General features: G+C 45.7%; 1 protein-coding gene across 3 annotated transcripts in view; it reads left to right on the plus strand.

Annotated features, from left to right (window-relative positions):
- Positions 1–20,201, plus strand: part of zfh2 (Zn finger homeodomain 2) — a 107,767-nt gene that overhangs the window by 41,427 nt on the left and 46,139 nt on the right. For all 3 annotated transcript variants that reach the window (XM_080279912.1, XM_080279913.1, XM_080279914.1), the window contains exon 2: positions 14,109–17,413. In XM_080279912.1, the coding sequence (XP_080136038.1) occupies positions 14,164–17,413 (3,250 nt within the window). In that variant the 5' untranslated portion in view covers positions 14,109–14,163. The remainder of the gene's footprint in view (positions 1–14,108; positions 17,414–20,201) is intronic.

Consider the following 20,201-nt stretch of genomic DNA (forward strand, 5'->3'; position numbering starts at 1 on the left):
TTAGTAGTAGTTGTTATTGTAGTTGTTGTTGTTGTTGCTGTCGCTGTTGCTGTTGTTGCAATTCCGGGCTCATCATCTGAATGTGAACCCAGTGGACTGCAGGCTGAGGTTACCCTTCTCCTGCAGTCCACCATCCTCCTTTTGTGGGACAGAGAGGGAACTGAAGGACGTTTGTATGGTCAGGCAGCGGACCCCCCAGGCCATATTGGTGCCACCACGGGGAGTTAACCTTTCAAAATATATATATATATATATAATCCTATTCTATGATTTATTTTTGTATTTTATATATATTCTGGATTAGGTATCTTCAGTTTTATTAAATTTTGGAGAGTGCTTAGATAAAACTATAATCCTCCTCCTCAGTTTTGCAGGCCTTTATAATACTGTAAATTCATGTGGCGGTAGTGAGATGCTAGACTCCTTCTTCCTTAACTTGGCCCAACTTTTTATCTTTTTGCTGTTTATTTCACATAAATGCGCGACAGAAAAAGACTATGCTATGGCTCTACATCCCTTCCGTAGCACTTGTTCGTGACTAGTGTTAGTTTATTGTTACTGCTTCGCATTTAGGATGGAGAGAGAGCAGTTTCAGGCCAAATTAGAGTAAAGGGAAGATAACAGCATTGGAAATATAGCAGTGTTAGGCCAAATTAGAGGAGAAAGAGGATGGAAGAGTTAGAGAGGTGGCAGTTTTAGGCCAAGTTAGAGTAAAAAAGAGGGCAGAAAAGTTGGAGATGAGGTAATTTTAGGCCAAGTTAGCGTAAAGAGAGGATCACAGCGTTGGAGATATGGCAAGTTTAGGCCAAGTTAGCGTAAAAAGGGAAGAGAAGCGTTAGAGAGGTGGCAATTTTAGGCCAAGTTGGCGTAAAAAGAGAGGAGAAGCGTTAGAAAAGTGGCAATTTTAGGCCAAGTTAGAGCAGAAAGAGAGGAGAAGCGTTAGAGAGGTGGCAATTTTAGGCCAAGTTCGAGTAGAAAGAGAGGAGAAGCGTTAGAGAGGTGGCAATTTTAGGCCAAGTTAGCGTTTAAAGAGGATAGATTGTGAGAGAGGCCAAGTTAGAGGAGTTAAGAGGATTCCAGTGTTGTCATCCCGGAGTGACACCATCGCCCCTTCATCATCATTCTCACCACCACGATCATTTCCCTCATTATTCATCCCACAGTCTGCCGCATTTATCGTTCCCATGTTGTTTGCTGGGAAAAGAGTGATTGATTTTTGTATGCAGTGATTTACAAGACAAATAGTTACGACATTGACTTCCTAATGGCGTTCTTCGCTTATTACTTGCGTTAATCTTATACTGTTGCATGGTGTGTGTGTGTGTGTGTGTGTGTGTGAGAGAGAGAGAGAGAGAGAGAGAGAGAGAGAGTGTGGATTTTACCTTTAGCTGTTACGAACTTTTTTTTTTTTTTTTACCTTACTCTATGAGTCTAACATCGGGTGATTTTGAATAACAGAAAAAACAATCCATTATAATACTTTTATTTTAACTTCGCCTAGATTTTCGTCCTTTTGCAAGTTATTTCTCGTAGCTCAGTTGCCGAAGAGATAGTACTACGGCTCTACATCCTGTCTGTAATACTTCCTCGTGACTAGCATCATATTCCAGTGGTTGTCTATCGTTGCAGGTCAGTATTCAAGACGGGGAATTCTGAGGTGTGGAAACAGGTTACCACTAAACTATGATGCTAGTCATGAAGAGGTGCTGTGGAAACAATGTAGAGCCTAATATTGCCCTTTTCCTCCACGAACCCACGTGAAAAAAGCTGCGAAGGGACTAAAATTTGGGCCAGGTTGAAGGAAGAAGAGTAGTTGAAGGAATTGTTAAGAAGTATAGTACCAGCAAAACACTTCTTCAGCTAACTGGCCCCTGTCCCTCTCTCACTCGTACACCACCACCATTACCTTCCCGAACACGTTTTACGACTGTGCTCCAAACTTGGCTGACTTGTTTTGTCGACCTTTCCTAAGCGCTGATATCAACGTAGGCATCTAACACCCAGCTGCCACCCTCACAACAACACCGCCCAGGTCCCGGAGTCCTTTTTATTGATCTGGCGGCGTTTTATTGGTCATTCGGAGGGATTAGAAGCAGTATGTCTTGATTATGAATTTCTACTGTCTTCCTCTGTGAATACGCATTACGTCACCCTGTTTTTATATAGCCCGGTGGGAACGTGTTGGGTCTGTGCTGGCAGGGTAAAGAAACAGGGGGTTAGAGGAAGGGTAGAACAGATACAAAGCTGAGATGGTGATACAGAAAAGGGTAGGACAGATACAAAGCTCAGATGGTGATACAGAAAAGGGTAGGACAGATATAAAGCTCAGATGGTGATACAGAAAAGGGTGTGTTAGACAATAAGCGTAGATGGTGAAACTGAAAGGGTAGGTAAGATTCGAAGCACAGACGGTGAAACAGAGAAGGGTATGTAAGATTGAAGGCACAGATGTGAAACAGGATAGCGATAGTGGACACTGTTATGGCGTAGGATGTGGCAAGGATACATGAGGGATAGGAGGAGGTACAGGCGGTGAAATAGAATTAGTGGTGGTGGATGGTTTAGGGTACGAGGAGGATAGTACAGAGCCAAGGTCATTAACTATTTCTGCAATAAATGGTAATAGTGAAATAGTCAGAAATAACTGGAAAGTAATAGTGGATAGTGTAGGGTATAAGGACGAGAGGAGAGATTTACAAACTTTCTTAGTCAGCGATAATTTAATGTACTTTTCACCGTACTCTTAATTCTGTTTTTGTTTTCCAGTGTTTTGTAGATATATTAAAGACAAATACAATTCGGGCTCTTGTTAGTTTATGAATATGACCCCTGACCTCGAATGACCCCCCTCCTCTAGATATTCCGTCCCTCCCTTATGCAGCAGATCTAACGTTATGGACTATCAGATTGTGCACTCCTTATAAGAAAATACAGCATACCACTCTTCATCATGCATCTATCCTCACTCCAACCCTTCATCCATCTGTCCTCACTCCAGTCTTTCATCCTTCTATCCTCACTCGAATCGTTCATACATTTATCCTTACTTTCACGGTTCATCCTTTTATCCTCCTCACTTCGACCGTCCATCCGTCTATCCTCCACACTTCGACCGTCCATCCATCTGTCCTCATTCCGACCTTTCAGCCATCTACCCTCATTACTCACATAAAAAAGAAGTCATCGCAGTGAGCAGGCTAGCCCACTTCCATCTCTAGAAACTCTGCGGGGGTAGCACGCCTTGGATCCCGGCCATTTTAAAGAGCTGGGGCTAATAACATTTGTGTTGGCATGACAACAGCATAGCTACCCGCAAAGGGGCTGGGGCGCACCGCTGGATCACGATAATTTTCCCCATTTTAGTTACCTTTACTGGTAGTCAGGACGCTGTTTACTAAATTACTTTATTTTTATTATCCTTATCTCAGAATTTCCAGATTATAGTAACATTTTTTGACTTGGTTTACAGCTGTGCAACTCGAAATAGGTCAAGCCGCGCAGCTGTCACACGATAATGTTCCCCATTTTAACTAGCATTCCCGTTGGTTAGGAGGGCTTAATGTTCCTTTATATTAATTCTACCTGTCTCAAAACTTGCAAAATATATCTGAAAGTCGCATGATTGATAGAGAGGGAGAGACGGCGGCGGCAGGAGGAGAAGAAAAAGGAGGAGGAGGAACCTAGACTGGGGTGTTTGTGTGCGCGGGTTCAAGGCAGCTCCTCGCCATTATTCACCCAAGTCATATCTCTTTCGCGCATCAACTCGGAAGATTATGATGCGAGGCCGCGGTCTGTGATCTTGGCTGCACTGAACCGAGGGGGAGAATTCACTTATCTAATCGTAACTATGAAGCTGTACGACTCTGCAAACCTGTTCTAAGGACCGATAATTAAGAAAAAGGTAATAACAGAGGCGGTAGAGGGAGATCCGAGCCATAAACCATAGGAGGAAGCCAGGAGTGAGGGGATTCGTAGGCGTGCGGGGTTGCCTAAGGTTTCCTCAGAGCACAGCCACCACCAACGTCGATACCGGGGAACTCGCGACCACCTTACTCTATTTTTTCTAACCAATAATTTACATATGAAGCACTGAAACGCTAGCTACACTTCAACCAATGCTCAAGGAATATCTACACGTCCATGGAGCACTGTTGCTGGGAATATATTGGTGTTATCTGAACGGGAGCCAAGTGTGGGCAGGCAGGGAGACGGGGAGGGAGGGAAGGTATAGCGAGGGTTTATGGAAAATGGTTTTATCGATGGTAACGTCACTTGAAGGGAAGGAGGCAGAGGCTGTTCCCCCCTCCCTCCCCTTTACTCTCCCCTCCCTCTCCTTTACTCTCTCCTCCCTTACCTCTCTCCCTCCCATCCCTTACTCTTTCCTCTCTCCTCCTTCCCCTTACTCTCCCCTCCCTTCCATTTTCTCTCCTCTCCTTCCCTTGTGGCTTAAGGAATAAAAATACTGTTTAATTTTGGGTTGGTTTTATGTTTGAGGTTTTCTTTATATTTCCTCTCGGGTTAGTGATAAAAAATAAATACGTTTGAAGGAGACAGTGACGTCTCCCCTTCCCTTCACTCTTCCCTCGCTTCGTTGTGACTAAGAAAAATCCTGTACCATTTTCGGGTTTGTGTGAGGATGGGAATTGTCTTAAGCTTTTTTTCTTTGTCTCATTTCATTATGGCCAAAGAAAACTAATTGTGTTTGATTTGGGGTTGGCATAAGGTAGGTGGACATGAGAAAGAAAAATCCCGCTTCATTTTGGGGTTGGTGTGAGTGTGAGGTCGTGGGTTGGGGTTCACTCCGGCGTTTTCTCTCCAAGTTAATGATAAATATAAATTCTTGTCCCCGACTCCGTGGGTTGGATGAGTGGGATCGGGGGAGAGAGGGGGAGGGGAGAAGGGGTTTATAGGAGATGAGAGGGGATGTGCGGTATTCGAAGGAGGAGAATGAGGAGAGGAGAGGGGAGAAAGAGGGATTGTGCGTGGGGAGAGGGGAGAAAAGAGGGACAATAGGGGAAAGGGGAGAGGAAAGGGGCAGTGCGACAGTAGGGGAGGGGAGAAGGAAGAAGAGAGGGGTTGTGTGGTATTAGGGGGGAGGATTTTAAGCAGGGGAGAGAGGGAGGATGGCATTAATGGGAAGGGAGAGTGTTGGGGAGAGGGGGACTGTGGTATTGAGGAAGGGTAGAGGGGGAGTGAGTGGGATGGGAACGCGCAGATGAGGGATTAGGTTGATGGGATGAGGGAGTGCGTAGTGTACAGAGTTAAGGATAAGGGCGGCCCCCACGGATTAAAATTGCCAGCAGTAAAAGAGAAATTATGGGGAGGGGGCACAAAAATCCTTTACATTTTATTGGGGCGGTCGTTTGCGTAAAAACATGATCCCGCAGCGCCAGAAACAAGCTTAGTTACACCTGTTTACATTTTTCATAGAGTTTTAGCGCTCACAGTACGACGGACTCTATGTTTATACTTTATGTTTATATTCTTCTTGGTACCCTAGGACTGTTTTCTGTAGCTCAGGATAAGTCTCCTGTAATGAAGTGTTAATGACCCCGAGAACCCTTTCAGTCCGATGGCTTTTCCCTATTCTCAAGCTTTTTTTTTTCTCTTTATTTTCCACCTGAAAAAATTCCACTCAGTTTTTATCACCGTAGGAAAGACCCCCTCGTAGATAAGTGAAAGGTTTATCGGTGATGCTAATTTGGAAAGTGAGAAATAATTTGCATCTACGCAGGGGAAGGTTAACCACTTCAATAGGTGACATTTTTTAGTGTGTTTGTTTTTTACAGATGATTTTACTGGATTTAGGTAAGAGTCTTGTAATGAAGAGATTAATGAAGGCTATGTCTAATCCCTCAAGTTCTGAAAATCTCTCCAGTGCTGAATAAAATCGTCTATAGGTAGCAAGCACACACACACACACACACACACACACACACACACACACACACACACACACACACACACACACACACACACACACACACACACACACACACACATATTCCAATAAGTGATAAACCATAAGTAATCCTTTTGTTGTTACCTATAAAGTGGAGCAGGTGGATTTAAGTTTTTTTTTTTTTTTTCATTGGTTAGTCAGCAGCAAACATGCCTTCACTAAACCACACACAACCTTGCCGACAGGAAGGAAAATTAATCGATCGTTCAAACAAAACCACCAGCCTCTGCAGCCGTTCATTATCGTCATCATCATAATCATTATCATCATCACCGTCACGGTCATCGTCACCATCACTATTTTCATCACCATATCCACTAGCCTAGTCGTTCATCATCATTATTCTAGAGTACCAAGCATGAATGGGACCTATTTCCATCCACTAATCACTTATATAATTCTCTGTTCTTCAGTACCTAACCTAATCATAGACATCCGTACAACTAACTACATAACGAGACATATTCTCAACTTACAGGCCTTGTGTCACTTGTAAGAGATATATTTTGCGTACCGCCTCCTGTTACTCTTGTATAGTACTTTAAGATTCTGATGTAGTTGGCATAGAAATACAAACGAGGATGTGAGCGTTTTGTATAGAAAAATAAACTGGGGAGGAGAAGTTACGAGTCCTCAGCTTTGACGAGAATCTGGTCAGAGTAATTGCAGACATTTTTTTCCCCCGAGCACCAACAATACCAGTCTATTACAAACAAAAGAACACTTACGCAATAGTCTAATCCCTCACACCACACGCGCGTCGGAATTTGAGTACAAGCTGAGAGAGAGAGAGAGAGAGAGTTTGTGTGAGTGATTGAGGAATGCTGTGTGAGTGATTGAGGAGCGCGGTGTGTGTGTGTGTGTGTGTGTGTGTGTGTGTGTGTGTGTCATGAGGCTGATGAGACAAAAAACCAGTAGTGGATTAAGATAGCGAGTTCAACAGTTGACGAGAATCATAATTAATCGATTAGATAACACGGCCACACATTACAAAATACCGTATGAAAAAAGGGAGAGATTTAAGCAGCAGAGACTATGAGATTTGATTGATATACTTTAGTAGTGGAAAACCCCGACTTTGGTTGAGTTTGTCATGTAACCTATACGTGACAGTCCATTTTAGCTCCAGTGCAAAACCCAGGCCCGTATTTTCGTCGGGTAAGGAGGCTCCCTAACACCTCTTCCTTGGAGATTTATTTTCGGAAGAACCCATTAATATCCTCTTTTTTTTTACTTCTCATATAATTTTACTATCGACATAGATTGTATGAATAACACACAGGAATAGAGCAACGGATTAGACTCAGAAATAAATGAGTAAGGAAGAGACGTTACTAAGCTTCCTAACCACAGGAGAATACCGCACCCAGCCTTCTGGGGGAGAGTGACAGCCAGTATAAATTCCTACCCATGCTGGAGAAGTATGGACGGTGTAGTAGGAATTATAGGCTAATGGAAAAGTGTAATGTCGGACAACAATATCATCACACCTTTTAATAGAACAATTTTGAAACCGTGCAAAATATTCTGAAAAGTTTGTTTGGCTCTGAAGATTGATATACTGGGCTCCGAAAATCAGTGATCACTTTTTCTTATATATGAAGTGGATCTATAATTCTCTCTAGTGGATCTATAATTTTTGTCCGTAATTGTACGATGTCTAACCACCTTGTATCGATCGTTGATGAGGGATACGAGGGGTATTGATGGGTAATTATGATGGAAATAATTACATATGGAGAGCAGCGATTAGTAGATTCATTAAGCTGTCTTGAAAGTGTGCTAGATCTTGCAGAATTAATCATGCTAATCTTACTGCTCTTGCCAAACTAATCAAGAATTTTCATGTAGATCAGTCTCGTATTATTTATTTATTTATTATTATTATTATTATTATTATTATTATTATTATTATTTTGAATCATAGAATTGTAAAAGATACAAAAAAAAAAAAAAAAAATGTAGATCATGTGGAAAAAAGCATGCATTTGAAAGTAGTGGAATCTTCCGTCATCATTTGGGAATCATGGCAGTGGAAGAGAAGTAAAAACCTTATGAGATTTTACTGGTAAAAAATAAAGGAGTTGAAATCTGGCTTTATTAGTTTGGAATCTCAGTAAAGGATGAAAATAATGGGATTTTACTAACTTATCTTTCATCTAATCCTTTATATTTCAATCAGAAGCGTAGGACCCCGGGGCTAGGCTGGTTAAAGTATGTAGCAATTATTAAATAGATTAAAATTTCGCTTCATCGGAGTGGAATCGCGAAAATGTATTGTAATGATTGAGGTATGTGTGCCTGTGTATGGGGGGGGATGCATGTATGTGTGTGTGTGTGTGTGGGTGGATGGGCTGGTGAGTGGGTGTGCGTGCGTGCGTGCGTGCGTGCGTTACTCAGTCCGACACACAAGGCTGAGCGAGGCGACATAAGGAACCTGTTCTCCGCTGTGTATACTTCCTCACCCAAGAGAAAGTCGCCTAGTCAGCTGGGGTTTAAGCAGGTATGAAGACAGAACGGGGTCTTGGCGCTACCGGATCGTATTAACGCTTGTCTTGTACACCGTCTTAATTATTTCCGGTCTCGCGAACTCCTTACAAGAAATCCGGCTTACACGAGTGAGGATTTAAGACGATTTATTGTTTTAATCCACGAGTCCAGGGCTTTAAGAGGTGTATGAGAGCATCTTATGTTTTCCTTAGGCCTTTACCCCTTTATGTTTTATTCTTTGCTACCTTTGATGCTTTATTCAGCTTTAGGAAAATGCGTCTCTCTCTCTCTCTCTCTCTCTCTCTCTCAACCTGCGTCATATGGAACAAAGTATATGAGAGCAGTGCACGTTTTCCTAGGCCTTTTACTTCTTTATATATTATTTTTTTGCAGACATTAAACGTTTTATTGAGCTAAGAGAAAACGTTTCGTAGTAGACAAATTAACTTTAGAAAAACGTTCCATAGTGACCCACCCCACCACGTGAACAGGAACTCACCCAGACACAAGTATCTTCCCAGAGTTGGACGAATACTTGTGGGAAAAAATCAAACCATCTGAAACACGCACCACAAGAGATAGGGTTTTCACTGTATTTCGCCAGTTGTCAATTTTCTTCAGTTGGAATTGGGAAGATAGTTGTTTCTCCGTGAACGCTTGAAGACCCAGAACTGCGAAGAGATTTAACAACATACCGGAAGCCACTGAGGGTATAATAATCACCACCACAACCACCACCACCACCAGCAACGCACCCTCTCCCTCCTCCCTCACTCACCTCTCCACCACCACCACAAAAAAAAAAAAAAAATCCTCCGGGCCATATATTCGGGTGTGGCCTCTTCCCGTACCCATTCAATCTTTTTTTCTTTATCTTCCTCTTTTTTTTTTTTTCGTCCTCGCGTATAATCGTGTCCTTTGCTTCTGCTACTGTTTTCATTTTAATCTCCTCTCGTGTCACATTTTACAGCTTACTGTGTGTGTGTGTGTGTGTGTGTGTGTGTGTGTGTGTGTGTGTGTGTGTGTGTGTGTGTGTGTGTGTTTCTTTTGGGTATTTTATGATTCTTCCCTCAATCTTCTTTCCTATTGTTCTCCTTATCCCGTTGTTTTCTTTTTGCTTCTCACTGTTTTAAGTATTATCACTCCACTCCACTCTTCTCCTCTCCTCTTCCTCTTCCTCCTTTCCTCCTCCTCCTCCTCCTCTTTCATTTCCCCCCCTCCTCCTCCTCCCTACCTACCCACCCGCCAGCCCCCTCTCGTGGTAGTTAAAGTGGTTGATTTATTACTCTGGTGGTGCCGGGTTGCCACTAGACTGAGCCCACTGGGTGCTATGGCTTCTTTTGTTGTTGTTGTTGTGGCCAGAAAAAAAAAAAACACACACACACTCACACACACACACACACACACACACACACACACACACACACACACACACACACACACACACACACACACACACACACACACACACACACACACACACACACCCTTAAAGCCACAACCCCCACTACCACCACCACCACCACCGCCGCCACCTCGTCATACCTGTGGCCTCTGCTTCAGGTGTTGGCAAGTAGATCTGTGCTTGGTCCCCCCGATGACGTGTTTTATTCTTGGTACCTCCAGGGTCTTTGATTATCCTCAGAAAAACCATTGCTGGCGTCGGACTTAGAAGCATTCCGTTACCTCCTTCACAGCCTGATTTACCTGTCAAAGTTGAATAAGAACATTAATATATAGCACGAATTACACGAAGAATACGGTATTGGACTGAAGAGACTAAAGAATAAGAGGTGGAAAGAGATGGGAGAAGCTGAATAATGGGGTACTTGAGGATGCTTATATAATTAATGATGGGTGGAAAGAATCACTGCCGACCATCTTCTCTCTTGAATTCCTTCGCTGCGATTGGCTCCTTGTAAGATGATTAGAATAATAATAAGAAAAGCAAACAAACTATTGAAAAAAAATGATTTATAGAAACACTTTAATAACTTTACGGAACTCATTTACTGAAGTGGATTTAGTTTGTCGATTCATTTTAGACTGTCACAGCTGGGAAGGAGTGACTTACATGACGGTATTCATTTCATTTATTCATTCATTTATTTATTATTAGTTACTGAGGAGAACACAACGTCTGGAAATATTGTGTCATTTCGCGAAGGAGCACTATACCGATATTTAAGTGTCTTTTCTGTGGTCAGTTTTGCTGAGTACTGTATTTTATGCTCTGTAGATGGCCACCAAAAAACACTGAATGACAAATACTGAATTACTAACCGATATGCTTGTCCTTATTATTATTATTATTATTATTATTGTAATGATATAATGGATGAAAGGAACACCATAGAGCACTTTGGATTATGGGTGTTTCATGACTCGGTGGATCTGGTAGGCCTATGTCCCCCCCTCTAAGCAGATAATGAAAGCTGATATATTACATTTTAAAGCGGGAGGGAGGGTGGGTGAGGGAGAGTAAGGGGGGAGGGAGAGGGGAGGCTAAGGAAGGAAAAGGAGAGGCGTTAGGAGAGGGAGAAGGGAACTAGGGAAGAAGGAGTGAGAAAGTGAGGAGGTTATGGAAAGACAGAAAGGGAAAGGGGAGAGGCAGGGAGAGGGAAGCGTATGGAAGGAGAGGAATTGGAAAGAGAACAGGCAGAAAAAGGAAAGGGGAAAGCTAAGGAAGGAGAGAAAAAGGGGAGGTAAGGAAAGGAAGAGGGGAAGGAAAGGAGGAAGAGGAAGAGGGACGGATGGGTGGGGGGCGAAGGAGAGAAAAGGAAGAGGGAGGGAGGGTAAGAGGGAGAGAAGCAAAAGGCTAAACAGAGAGAGGGGGGGAGGAGAGGTCTCACCATTACCCTGATGCGGTGTGGTCGCGAGAGTTGCCATATCTGTGACGAAACCCAGAGTGAACGGTAGCTGCGGTAGGACTTAGGTGGGCTGGGTAGGCAGGCAGGCAAGCAGGCGAGGGGGAAGGCAGAGATCAAACACAAAGGGAATGAGTCACTGAGTAGCGGCCGGATTCACAAACTTGCAATCATATCCCTCTAGCAACTCATATTTGTGTTTTGAGAATGAAAAGAACACAAGGAGAGATTTAACTTTCTCCATTGCTTGTCGTTTATGAATTAGAAGTCGGGGAGGAAAAGTATCGTATAACTAAGATTTCTTTTTACACGAAAAATAGGGAAACGGGAGTGCAGAATAATCCCATCTCTCTTTCCTACAGCTTAAACAAACAAGAGCTACGACAAGGAAATGATCGTATTTTTATCAGTAAATCATTCCCTAGGTTACGGATATTTTAGCCCCTTCACTACGAGAGGTCCTTTTTAACCACTGAATATCGTCTGGAGATGACGTGTATAGAACAAAACTCATCGTACTGAAGAGGTTAAACGAATTTTCTTGCCGCTTCTTTTTACCGGGAATACTTTTTCTTTTCACCATTCTTTGTACTGGCAGATGATTTTGTTCAGTTTAAGAAATGCCACCTCATACTGAAAGTCCTGAGAACATTTACTTCGACGATGATCACGATTTTCTACATTATTCCAGTAACAGTTGATGGGTCTGATATAAACTTGCAAACATAGAAAAAAAATTCATAGGATGCAGCGTCAGGAATTACTTACTGTAGACATGTTTGCGTTTGTAGTGATGAAAACACAGGAGAGAAAACGCAGTGGAATGTCAGTGATTCCGACTCCATGACTTGACCTCCGCCCACCATCCATATAACTTACATCCCTCGCTTCCTACACCCGCTCCATGTACACCCCTTCACCTTACACCTTCTCCCCTACACCCCCTCGCCTATACCCCTTCCCATATCCCCTACACCCCTCTCCTTACACCTTCTCCCCTACACCCCTTCCCATATCCCCTACACCCCTTTCCTTACACCGCCCCTCCAACCAAACCAGACTGGGGTAACCCATATCAGCGGACGAAATCAGTGGCGCTCCGACCCGGCAGCTAGACAGGACACACCTGGTTCACGGTGGGCTTATGAAGGGCAACATGATACCCCTGTCGCACCGCCCGCTAGCCCACCCTCCCTGCCTCTCACTCTCCCCCACCCCCCTCCCTGCTCCTCTCCCTCCCTCCCTCACTACCTACTTATCAACCTCCCTGATTTCACCCCCTTCCCTGTCACCCTTGTCTCCCTCTTTTCTCTTTTTTTCACGTATCTTTCCTTCCGTATGTTGTCATCCATCACTACATTTCCCCCATTCCTTGTCCTCCCTGCCTACTGAATCTGCCTCCCTGATTATATCCCCTCCCCGCCTTTTTCACTCATCTCTTCCTGTTTCTTATTTTTCTTGTCTTTCCTTTTTTTTTCTTCCTTCCTTCCGTGATTCCCCACACCTTTTCCCCACTCTTTGACCCCTCTTACCTTCCTCCCTACCCACCTACCTATCTGCCTTCCTGAATCCCCATCCCCCCACTTTGCCTCCCCCCTCTCCTTCCTCTTTTTCATTTTTTTTTTAATCCGTCCTCTCACTTTTTTTTTTTTTTTATCCCACCCATACCCTCTTACCGTCAATATTTACGTCTGCCTCACCATACTCTCGCTACCTCCCTCCCTCCCTCCCCTCCAGCCTTCCTACCTGTCTACATACCTTCCTGCTTGCCTGTCTGCTTTCCTGCAGCGCTCATTTCTCTCCATTACCTCGCATACCTCTCCTCTCCCGTTCCTCTTCCTTCTTACTTCTTCCTCCCATCATCCCCATCTATTTTTCATCTCAACACATCCCACGCTCTACCAGTATCTCTCTCTCGCACCTTCCCTCCTGTCCTCCTCATTTCGCCCCATGCCTCCATCCACTCCCCCTTTCCTCATTCTTAATTCCTCTTTTTTTTTCTTCACTTTTTTTTTCTTTATTATCCCACCCCGCACCTCTCGTCCCTATCAGTGTTTATGTCTGTCGCACCACAAGCTCGCTTCCTCCCTCCCTCGCTCACTTAACCCCCTTGCCACCCTCCTATCCCTCTTCCTTCTCTCTCTCTCTCTCCCTCTTCCTTCTTTCCTTTGTCCTCCATTCTTCCCTCTGTCGTCCTCCGCCTTTTTAAATTCCCCTATTCCCTCTTCCTACCTCCCTTGCTCATTTAACCCTCCATTCACCTTCGTTCGCACTCAGTCAAATGGCACCTCTCAAAGAATTCCCATATTGTGTAATGTCTTTTCTGCCTTTTATTTTTTCTTCGGCCTTCCTTTCATCGTTCTCTCTCTCTCTCTCTCTCTCTCTCTCTCTCTCTCTCTCTCTCTCTCTCTCTCTCTCTCTCTCACTGCCCTGCTCCTACCTCACACCCCCGTCTCTCATACACTTCTCCACTCCATCATTCCATCGCATCTCATCATTGTATTATTTCCTTAACTGAGTATTATTATTATATGAAGAGTATTGTAGTGACTGATCATTTTAGAGGGTTGGTTTGGTTAGGTCTTGTAGGCCGTATGCTTATTTAAATTGATATTTGTAACGGAATACCTTGTAGCCATTAAATGACATTATTATTATTATTATTATTATTATTGTCATTGTCATTGATTACCGTTAAGCTTGTATGATTTAAAAAAAAAATATATAAGAAATGCGAGTAATTTTGTCCTTATCGTTATCATTCAAGTGGTGTTTGTTGTGTGTTTCAGATGGTGCGTGGAGGTTGAGGGCCGTGACTAGTGGAGGCGTGTTGTGTGTGCCGCCATGCCCGGAGAGGAGCGGGGAGAGCCGCCTCTGAAGGGATGCCCCCCGGCCCCCCCAAACCCTCCCACTGACCCTCTCGACGCCCCCAGCCAACCCGAGCAACAAGCCCCCCCAGAAATGAGTCCCGAGGACGCTCCCTCTACCTCCCCCCTGGCGGGCGAGGAGGGCCCAGGGCCCCTACCTCCGCAGGGACCCAACGCCACCTCTTCGTCGCCGTCGGCGCCGTCAACGTCACCGCCCGCTGCGTTCAACCTGACATGCATGACGTGTCATACGCACTTTACGTCGGCCGAGCAGTACACGAGGCACCACTGCGTGGCCTCGTCCGCCGCCCAGGAGAACATGAACGAGTCGTCCAGCGATGTGGAGAAGTTCGACGGCAAAATTGTGTACAACCCTGACGGGTCGGCGTACATCATCGACTCTGACATGAGCGACGAAGAGGGTGTGGCGGGGCTGGAGTTGCCGCGGCACGAGGGCTCCATCGTGGACTCGCCGCGACACCCCCTCTCCTCCACCGCCGCCCCCACCATCCCCACCATCGCCAACGCCATATACGTCACCAAGAACCCCGCCTTCTATACCGCCCTATACGGTCAAACCTTCACCTCGCTAATCCAGGAAAACAAAGTTCCTGATGTTCCCATTGTTCACAACTACAGGGTCTTTACTGTTGGTGATAAAGACGGTGAAAATGAATGTAAAGACAGTGATAGCAAAAATGATAGTTCCAGTGAGAAAACAAAACTTCCATTATTAGACTACTCGCAAGTTCCAATTAAACCTATATTGATGTGTTTTGTATGTAAGTTGTCTTTTGGATATGTTAGATCTTTTATTGCCCATGCGATGGGCGACCATAGTGTAGTGCTACTGGATGAAGAGAGGGACCTTCTGGCGGCCAAGAACGCCTCGGCCATCATCCAGTGCGCGGGTCGGGAGAAGGAGCCGCGAGTGTCGTTCCTAGAGCCAGTGACGCCCCCCGGTGTCAGCAGCAGCAGCGGCAGTGCCAACAACTGCAGCAGCAGCACTCAGCACGGGGGCGCCCTGGCCACCCTGCTGCCCTCCGGGGCTCCTAGCGGCACCTCCCCCAGCCCGCAGCCGTCGCCCGGGAAGGCTGCACAGAACAACGACAACCACCAAGACATTCATGAAGACGGGCGAGACAGTGTAGCAAAGCAGGATATGGGTGACATTTATGAAATTGTCAGTCAGCAGCAGCAGCAACAACAACAGCGGGAGCAGCAACAGCAGCGGGAGCAGCAACAGCAGCGGGAACATCAACAGTTGCAACAACAGAATCAGCTGCAGCAGCAGCAACAGCAGTCACAGCTTCACCATCAACAACCACAGATGCCACCACAGCTGTTCCGACCTGACGCCTTTGCTGCACCACACCCTGCCGCCGCCAGGACTCCAGACCTGAGCCGCAAATCACCCATCTCAGCTCTGGGAGCCAACGGTCGGGCCTCCGTGTCCCCCGTCACGTCCATGTCGCCCACCAGTTTCTCACCGTTACCGTCTCCTGTGGCGCAGCTGACGGGTACCATCATTGGGGCTTGTCCTGAGCACATGAACGGGCGTCCACAGGGCGTCAGTTGTGACAAGTGTGACCTGATCCTGCAGCAGTCGCGGTCGTTGGGTGGGCAGATGGCATTCATGCACTCCCGCAACTCCTGCAAGACACTTAAGTGTCCCAAGTGCAACTGGCATTATAAGTACCAGGAAACACTGGAGATTCATATGAAAGAGAAGCATCCTGAGAACGAGTCGACCTGCATCTACTGTCTCACCAACCAGGCCCACCCACGGCTGGCCAGGGGAGAGACCTACACGTGTGGGTACAAACCATATCGGTGCGAGGTGTGCAACTACTCCACCACCACCAAGGGCAACCTCTCTATCCACATGCAGAGTGACAAGCATCTCAATAATATGCAGGAGCTTCAGAATGGGGGAATGCCCAATATGGACGGTTCTCTGGGATCTCAGTCACTTACCTCCCAGCAGCAGAGTCCCTCAGGCAGCATATACTCAGCACCCAAAACTCCAACCCCCTCCACCACACCTGCACCACCTCAGCAGCAGAAGCCTAAACCAGTGTGGCGGTGTGACGTTTGCAATTATGAAACCAATGTTGCACGTAATCTGCGCATCCACATGACCAGTGAGAAACATACGCACAACATGATGGTGCTGCAGCAAAACGTGAAGCACATGCAACAGCTGAGTGCGCTGCAAGGTAACGGAGGTGGTGGTGGTGGCCAGATAGACCCTATGGCGCTCCTGCAGTACGCCGGCAACCCTGCTGCTGCTGCTGCCATGATGGCCAGTATGGGCGTCGGAGAGAAGCCACCCCTGCCGGAGGCTGCCCTTGCTGACATTGCCTACAACCAGGCTGTGCTCATCCAGATGATGTCTGGGGGACAGATGCCTCCTGGTGGGCCCTTGGGACCAGGCGGGCCACTGGGTCCAGGAGGGCCACCAGGACATATGGGTGGTCCTGGTAGCCACCCTGGCCACGCTGGCGACCACCCAGGTCCGCACTTCGACCTGGGCCTCAACCCAGAGTCGCTGGAGCCGCCCCCTGAGCCTGTACCTCCCAACCCGCACCATGCCTTCACCTGCTGCGTGTGCTCCTCCTTTTCCACAGACTCCCTGGAGCAACTCACACTCCATCTCCAGCTGGACCGCTCTAAGATCAACGAGAATGATGTGTTGCTCGTTGTGGCTGGCAATTACATATGCAAGTTGTGCTCATACAAGACCAACCTCAAAGCCAACTTCCAGCTGCATTGCAAAACAGACAAACACTTGCAAAAGCTACAACACGTCAACCATATCTTGGAGGGTGGGCCACGTAACGAGTGGAAGCTGAAGTACCTGTCCAACACCAACCCCATGCACGTTCGCTGCAACCTGTGTGAATACTACACCAACAGCGTGCACAAGTTGCAGCTGCATGCTGCCCATCAGCGGCACGAGGTGCTCAACGTGCTGTTCCGTCACTTGTGCATTGCAGAGCACTCCATCCATGAGGAGCGTCGTATGTACACCTGCACACTCTGCAGCTTCACCACCCGTGCAAAGCTACAGATGCTGCACCACATCCGCTCCATGCGACACCTGCAGATGGAACAACTACACCAGATCCAGCGGCACGCGGAGGGCAAAGGAGGAACCCAGCAGGACATCGGCGATATCTTCAAGGTGGAGGAAGCCGAAGAGGAAGGACGTCATTCACCACCTGGTGGGTCTCTGGTTATTGTTTTTTTATGGTAGAATTGTCGGAGGATGCTCACTCTCAGTCATCAAATATTACACTTCACTCTGGTTACTGTTGTGTGTCGTCTGTTCATTTTTATTCCAAACTATCGGAGGATATTCATCCACCTCCTCTAAAATGTACTCCTGTCACTCTCCCACAATTCTCCTACTTTGTCTGAAAACATAAATTTTATTTAAAAACTAGCACAACATTAACTTCAAGAGAATATACCTTTGTCTTTGCTCTGATGTGCTCTGTTTATTACTACAAGTTAATAGTGATATTTCTTCTTGGTAGCTAGTATTATGTCATTGTGATATATATCTTATCAACCCGGAAAAATTTGCTTTCTGTGTGTAATTTAAATGCGGGAGTTATAGCAGATGGAAGGGTGGGGAGATAATGTAGGCCAGTATCTTTGGACTCGGGATCAAACGAAACTAACCAAAATAGGAGCCGCAATCTCGTTACCACACAAGGCTTTTTTTTTTAAACACCTCTTTATTAGCAATTTGTTTTATATATTACCCATTCATATCGCTATTTATATGTAAGGCTAGTTGGATCGTAGCAGTTTGACACGAGCACATCTGTATAATACGGTAGGATAATAAGGAGTGCTACACAGAATCGGACAAGTCGCCGAGTAAGGGGTGCTGCGATTTTGCCAATGAATTTGAAAGTATGGGAGCGATATTCACAGACATGGGAGACTGAGGCCCACATTTTTGTCGCGTGAGGAAGCTCCCTCACACCTCTTCCATGGCGATTTAGTTTTGGATACGGCTGGTTAATATATTTTTGTATATTATTTATGCAGAGTATGGCGTTGTTTGAAGGATTTATGTAACAGAATAGGACAGTAAGGTGTAATAAGGAAAATAAGTCGCTCAGGAAAAGGTGTTAGGGAGCTTCCTGACATGGGCCATAGACTTATCGTATTGTTAAGTTTTGCATCATACTTTAATAATCCTGTTTGTTAATGATACAGATTTAGTATACAAATGCAAATATAAAATTCTGGAGAACATGAGGAGGAACAGTTATTCCTTACGTAAAATAAATCGCTAAGGAAGAGGTGTCACGGTCTTCCCGTCAGTAACACCCTAAGGAGTCTGGTCGTCTGGTCGTAGCGCGTGTCTCAAGGTCGTCTTCAGTACAGGCATCACGTTTTTCATGGTGTGTGACGTAGGAGCCTCGCGTGGGAGACGAGAGAGAGAGCGAGAGAGAGCTAGAGAGCATGGGAAGGTTGTGGGAGCTGAGACTGGTGATGAGAGTTAAGTTCTGCTGCATGAGACAGAGAGAGAGAGAGAGAGAGAGAGAGAGAGAGAGAGAGAGAGAATTAAAAGCACAATAAGCGCCTACTTACAAGCTATTTTATCCAACAGACATTTGATGGGGAGTAGTAACGAAATGCATCTGTGTGTGTGTGTGTGTGTGTGTGTGTGTGTGTGAGAGAGAGAGAGAGAGAGAGAGAGAGAGAGAGAGAACTAACAAGGATCGAGGAGAGCCATATATAATCTAACTCCACCTTGCCTCACGGATAAAGGAAGTATAAACAAACCACGCAATAGGAGGACCGTCACCAGCGTGCGTGTCTCCTCTGTGACTAGTGTAGCCGCCACAGCACCTCTATTATTTTACGAGAAGCAGGTAGTGAGAGGTCTAGGCTCAGTATTTATTTATGGCACCTTGAGAATACCTGTCCAACACTGTCTTTAAGTCGTCGTCTCATCGGCAAAAGTAGCTCCGTATCAGCTGTCTCTAATTTATGTATATTGCACGTTAATATTCTCATCCATACAGTATACAGTAAGAAAATTAGGCCGATGCTAAATTGGTATATATAACTAGAGAACTGTTCTGTTGTGTGGATAATAAATCGCTAAGGCAAAAGTGCAGCACAGCTTCCCATCCTTTCAAGAATAATTCCTTAGATACGCTGAGAGATATTCCATGCCTTGAGACTATATATCCAGCACTGCCTTTATAGAAATGCCATACCTAGGACACCATGCTCGTCAAGTTATGCACTGATCTGAGACGGCTGTGGCGAGTGTTTATGTTGGATTTTCTTCCCTGTAATTTTCAAGACGTAGAATTTAAGCGATTTCCTTCCTTTTTGCGTGTCTCCCTCCCAAGTCTTTTTCTCGTTATTTCTTTATCCCATTTACTACTCATTACCGTCTAGACTCTCTCCATGCCTTCTCCCTTCCTTCTTCCCTCCTCCACCATTTTTTTTTCCCATAACCCAGCCTTTCCCCTCCTTTTTCCTTTTCCCATTCTCTTTTCTTCCTTCCCTTCCAGCCATTCCCCTCCTTCCTTTTCCTCCTTCCTACCATATCCACGTCGTTCTCTCATCCTTTCTTTCCTTTCGTCATACATCCTCTTCCTCCTATCGTCCCTTCTTCCTTCCCCCTCCCCTTTTCCTTTTCCCTCTCCTCCTTCCTTTTCCCCATTCCTCCTTCCTTTCCCCTCTCCTCCTTCCTTTCCCCTCTCCTTCCTCTCCCCTCTCCTCCTTCCTTTCCTTCCTTCATACTTCCCCACCCTCTCTCCTTCTTCCATTCCCCTCCATCCCTTGCCTTCAGCTTGTGCCTCACCCCCACCACCTGCCGCATCGGTCGTGTGCCTCGTATTGGGTTACTGCCAGAGAATGCCTCACCCTAGCCACGTGATTCTGATTTTATGTTCCGCCCTAAGGAAATGCGGACCCCCCTTTCTCTCTCCCTTTACCCATTGTCTTTTTTATTTTTTTTTGTGACTCTTCGTC

This window comes from Coenobita brevimanus, chromosome 81 (genome assembly GCF_032717465.1).
Source record: "Coenobita brevimanus isolate Jiangsu-jjx chromosome 81, ASM3271746v2, whole genome shotgun sequence".
Classification (NCBI taxonomy): domain Eukaryota; kingdom Metazoa; phylum Arthropoda; class Malacostraca; order Decapoda; family Coenobitidae; genus Coenobita; species Coenobita brevimanus.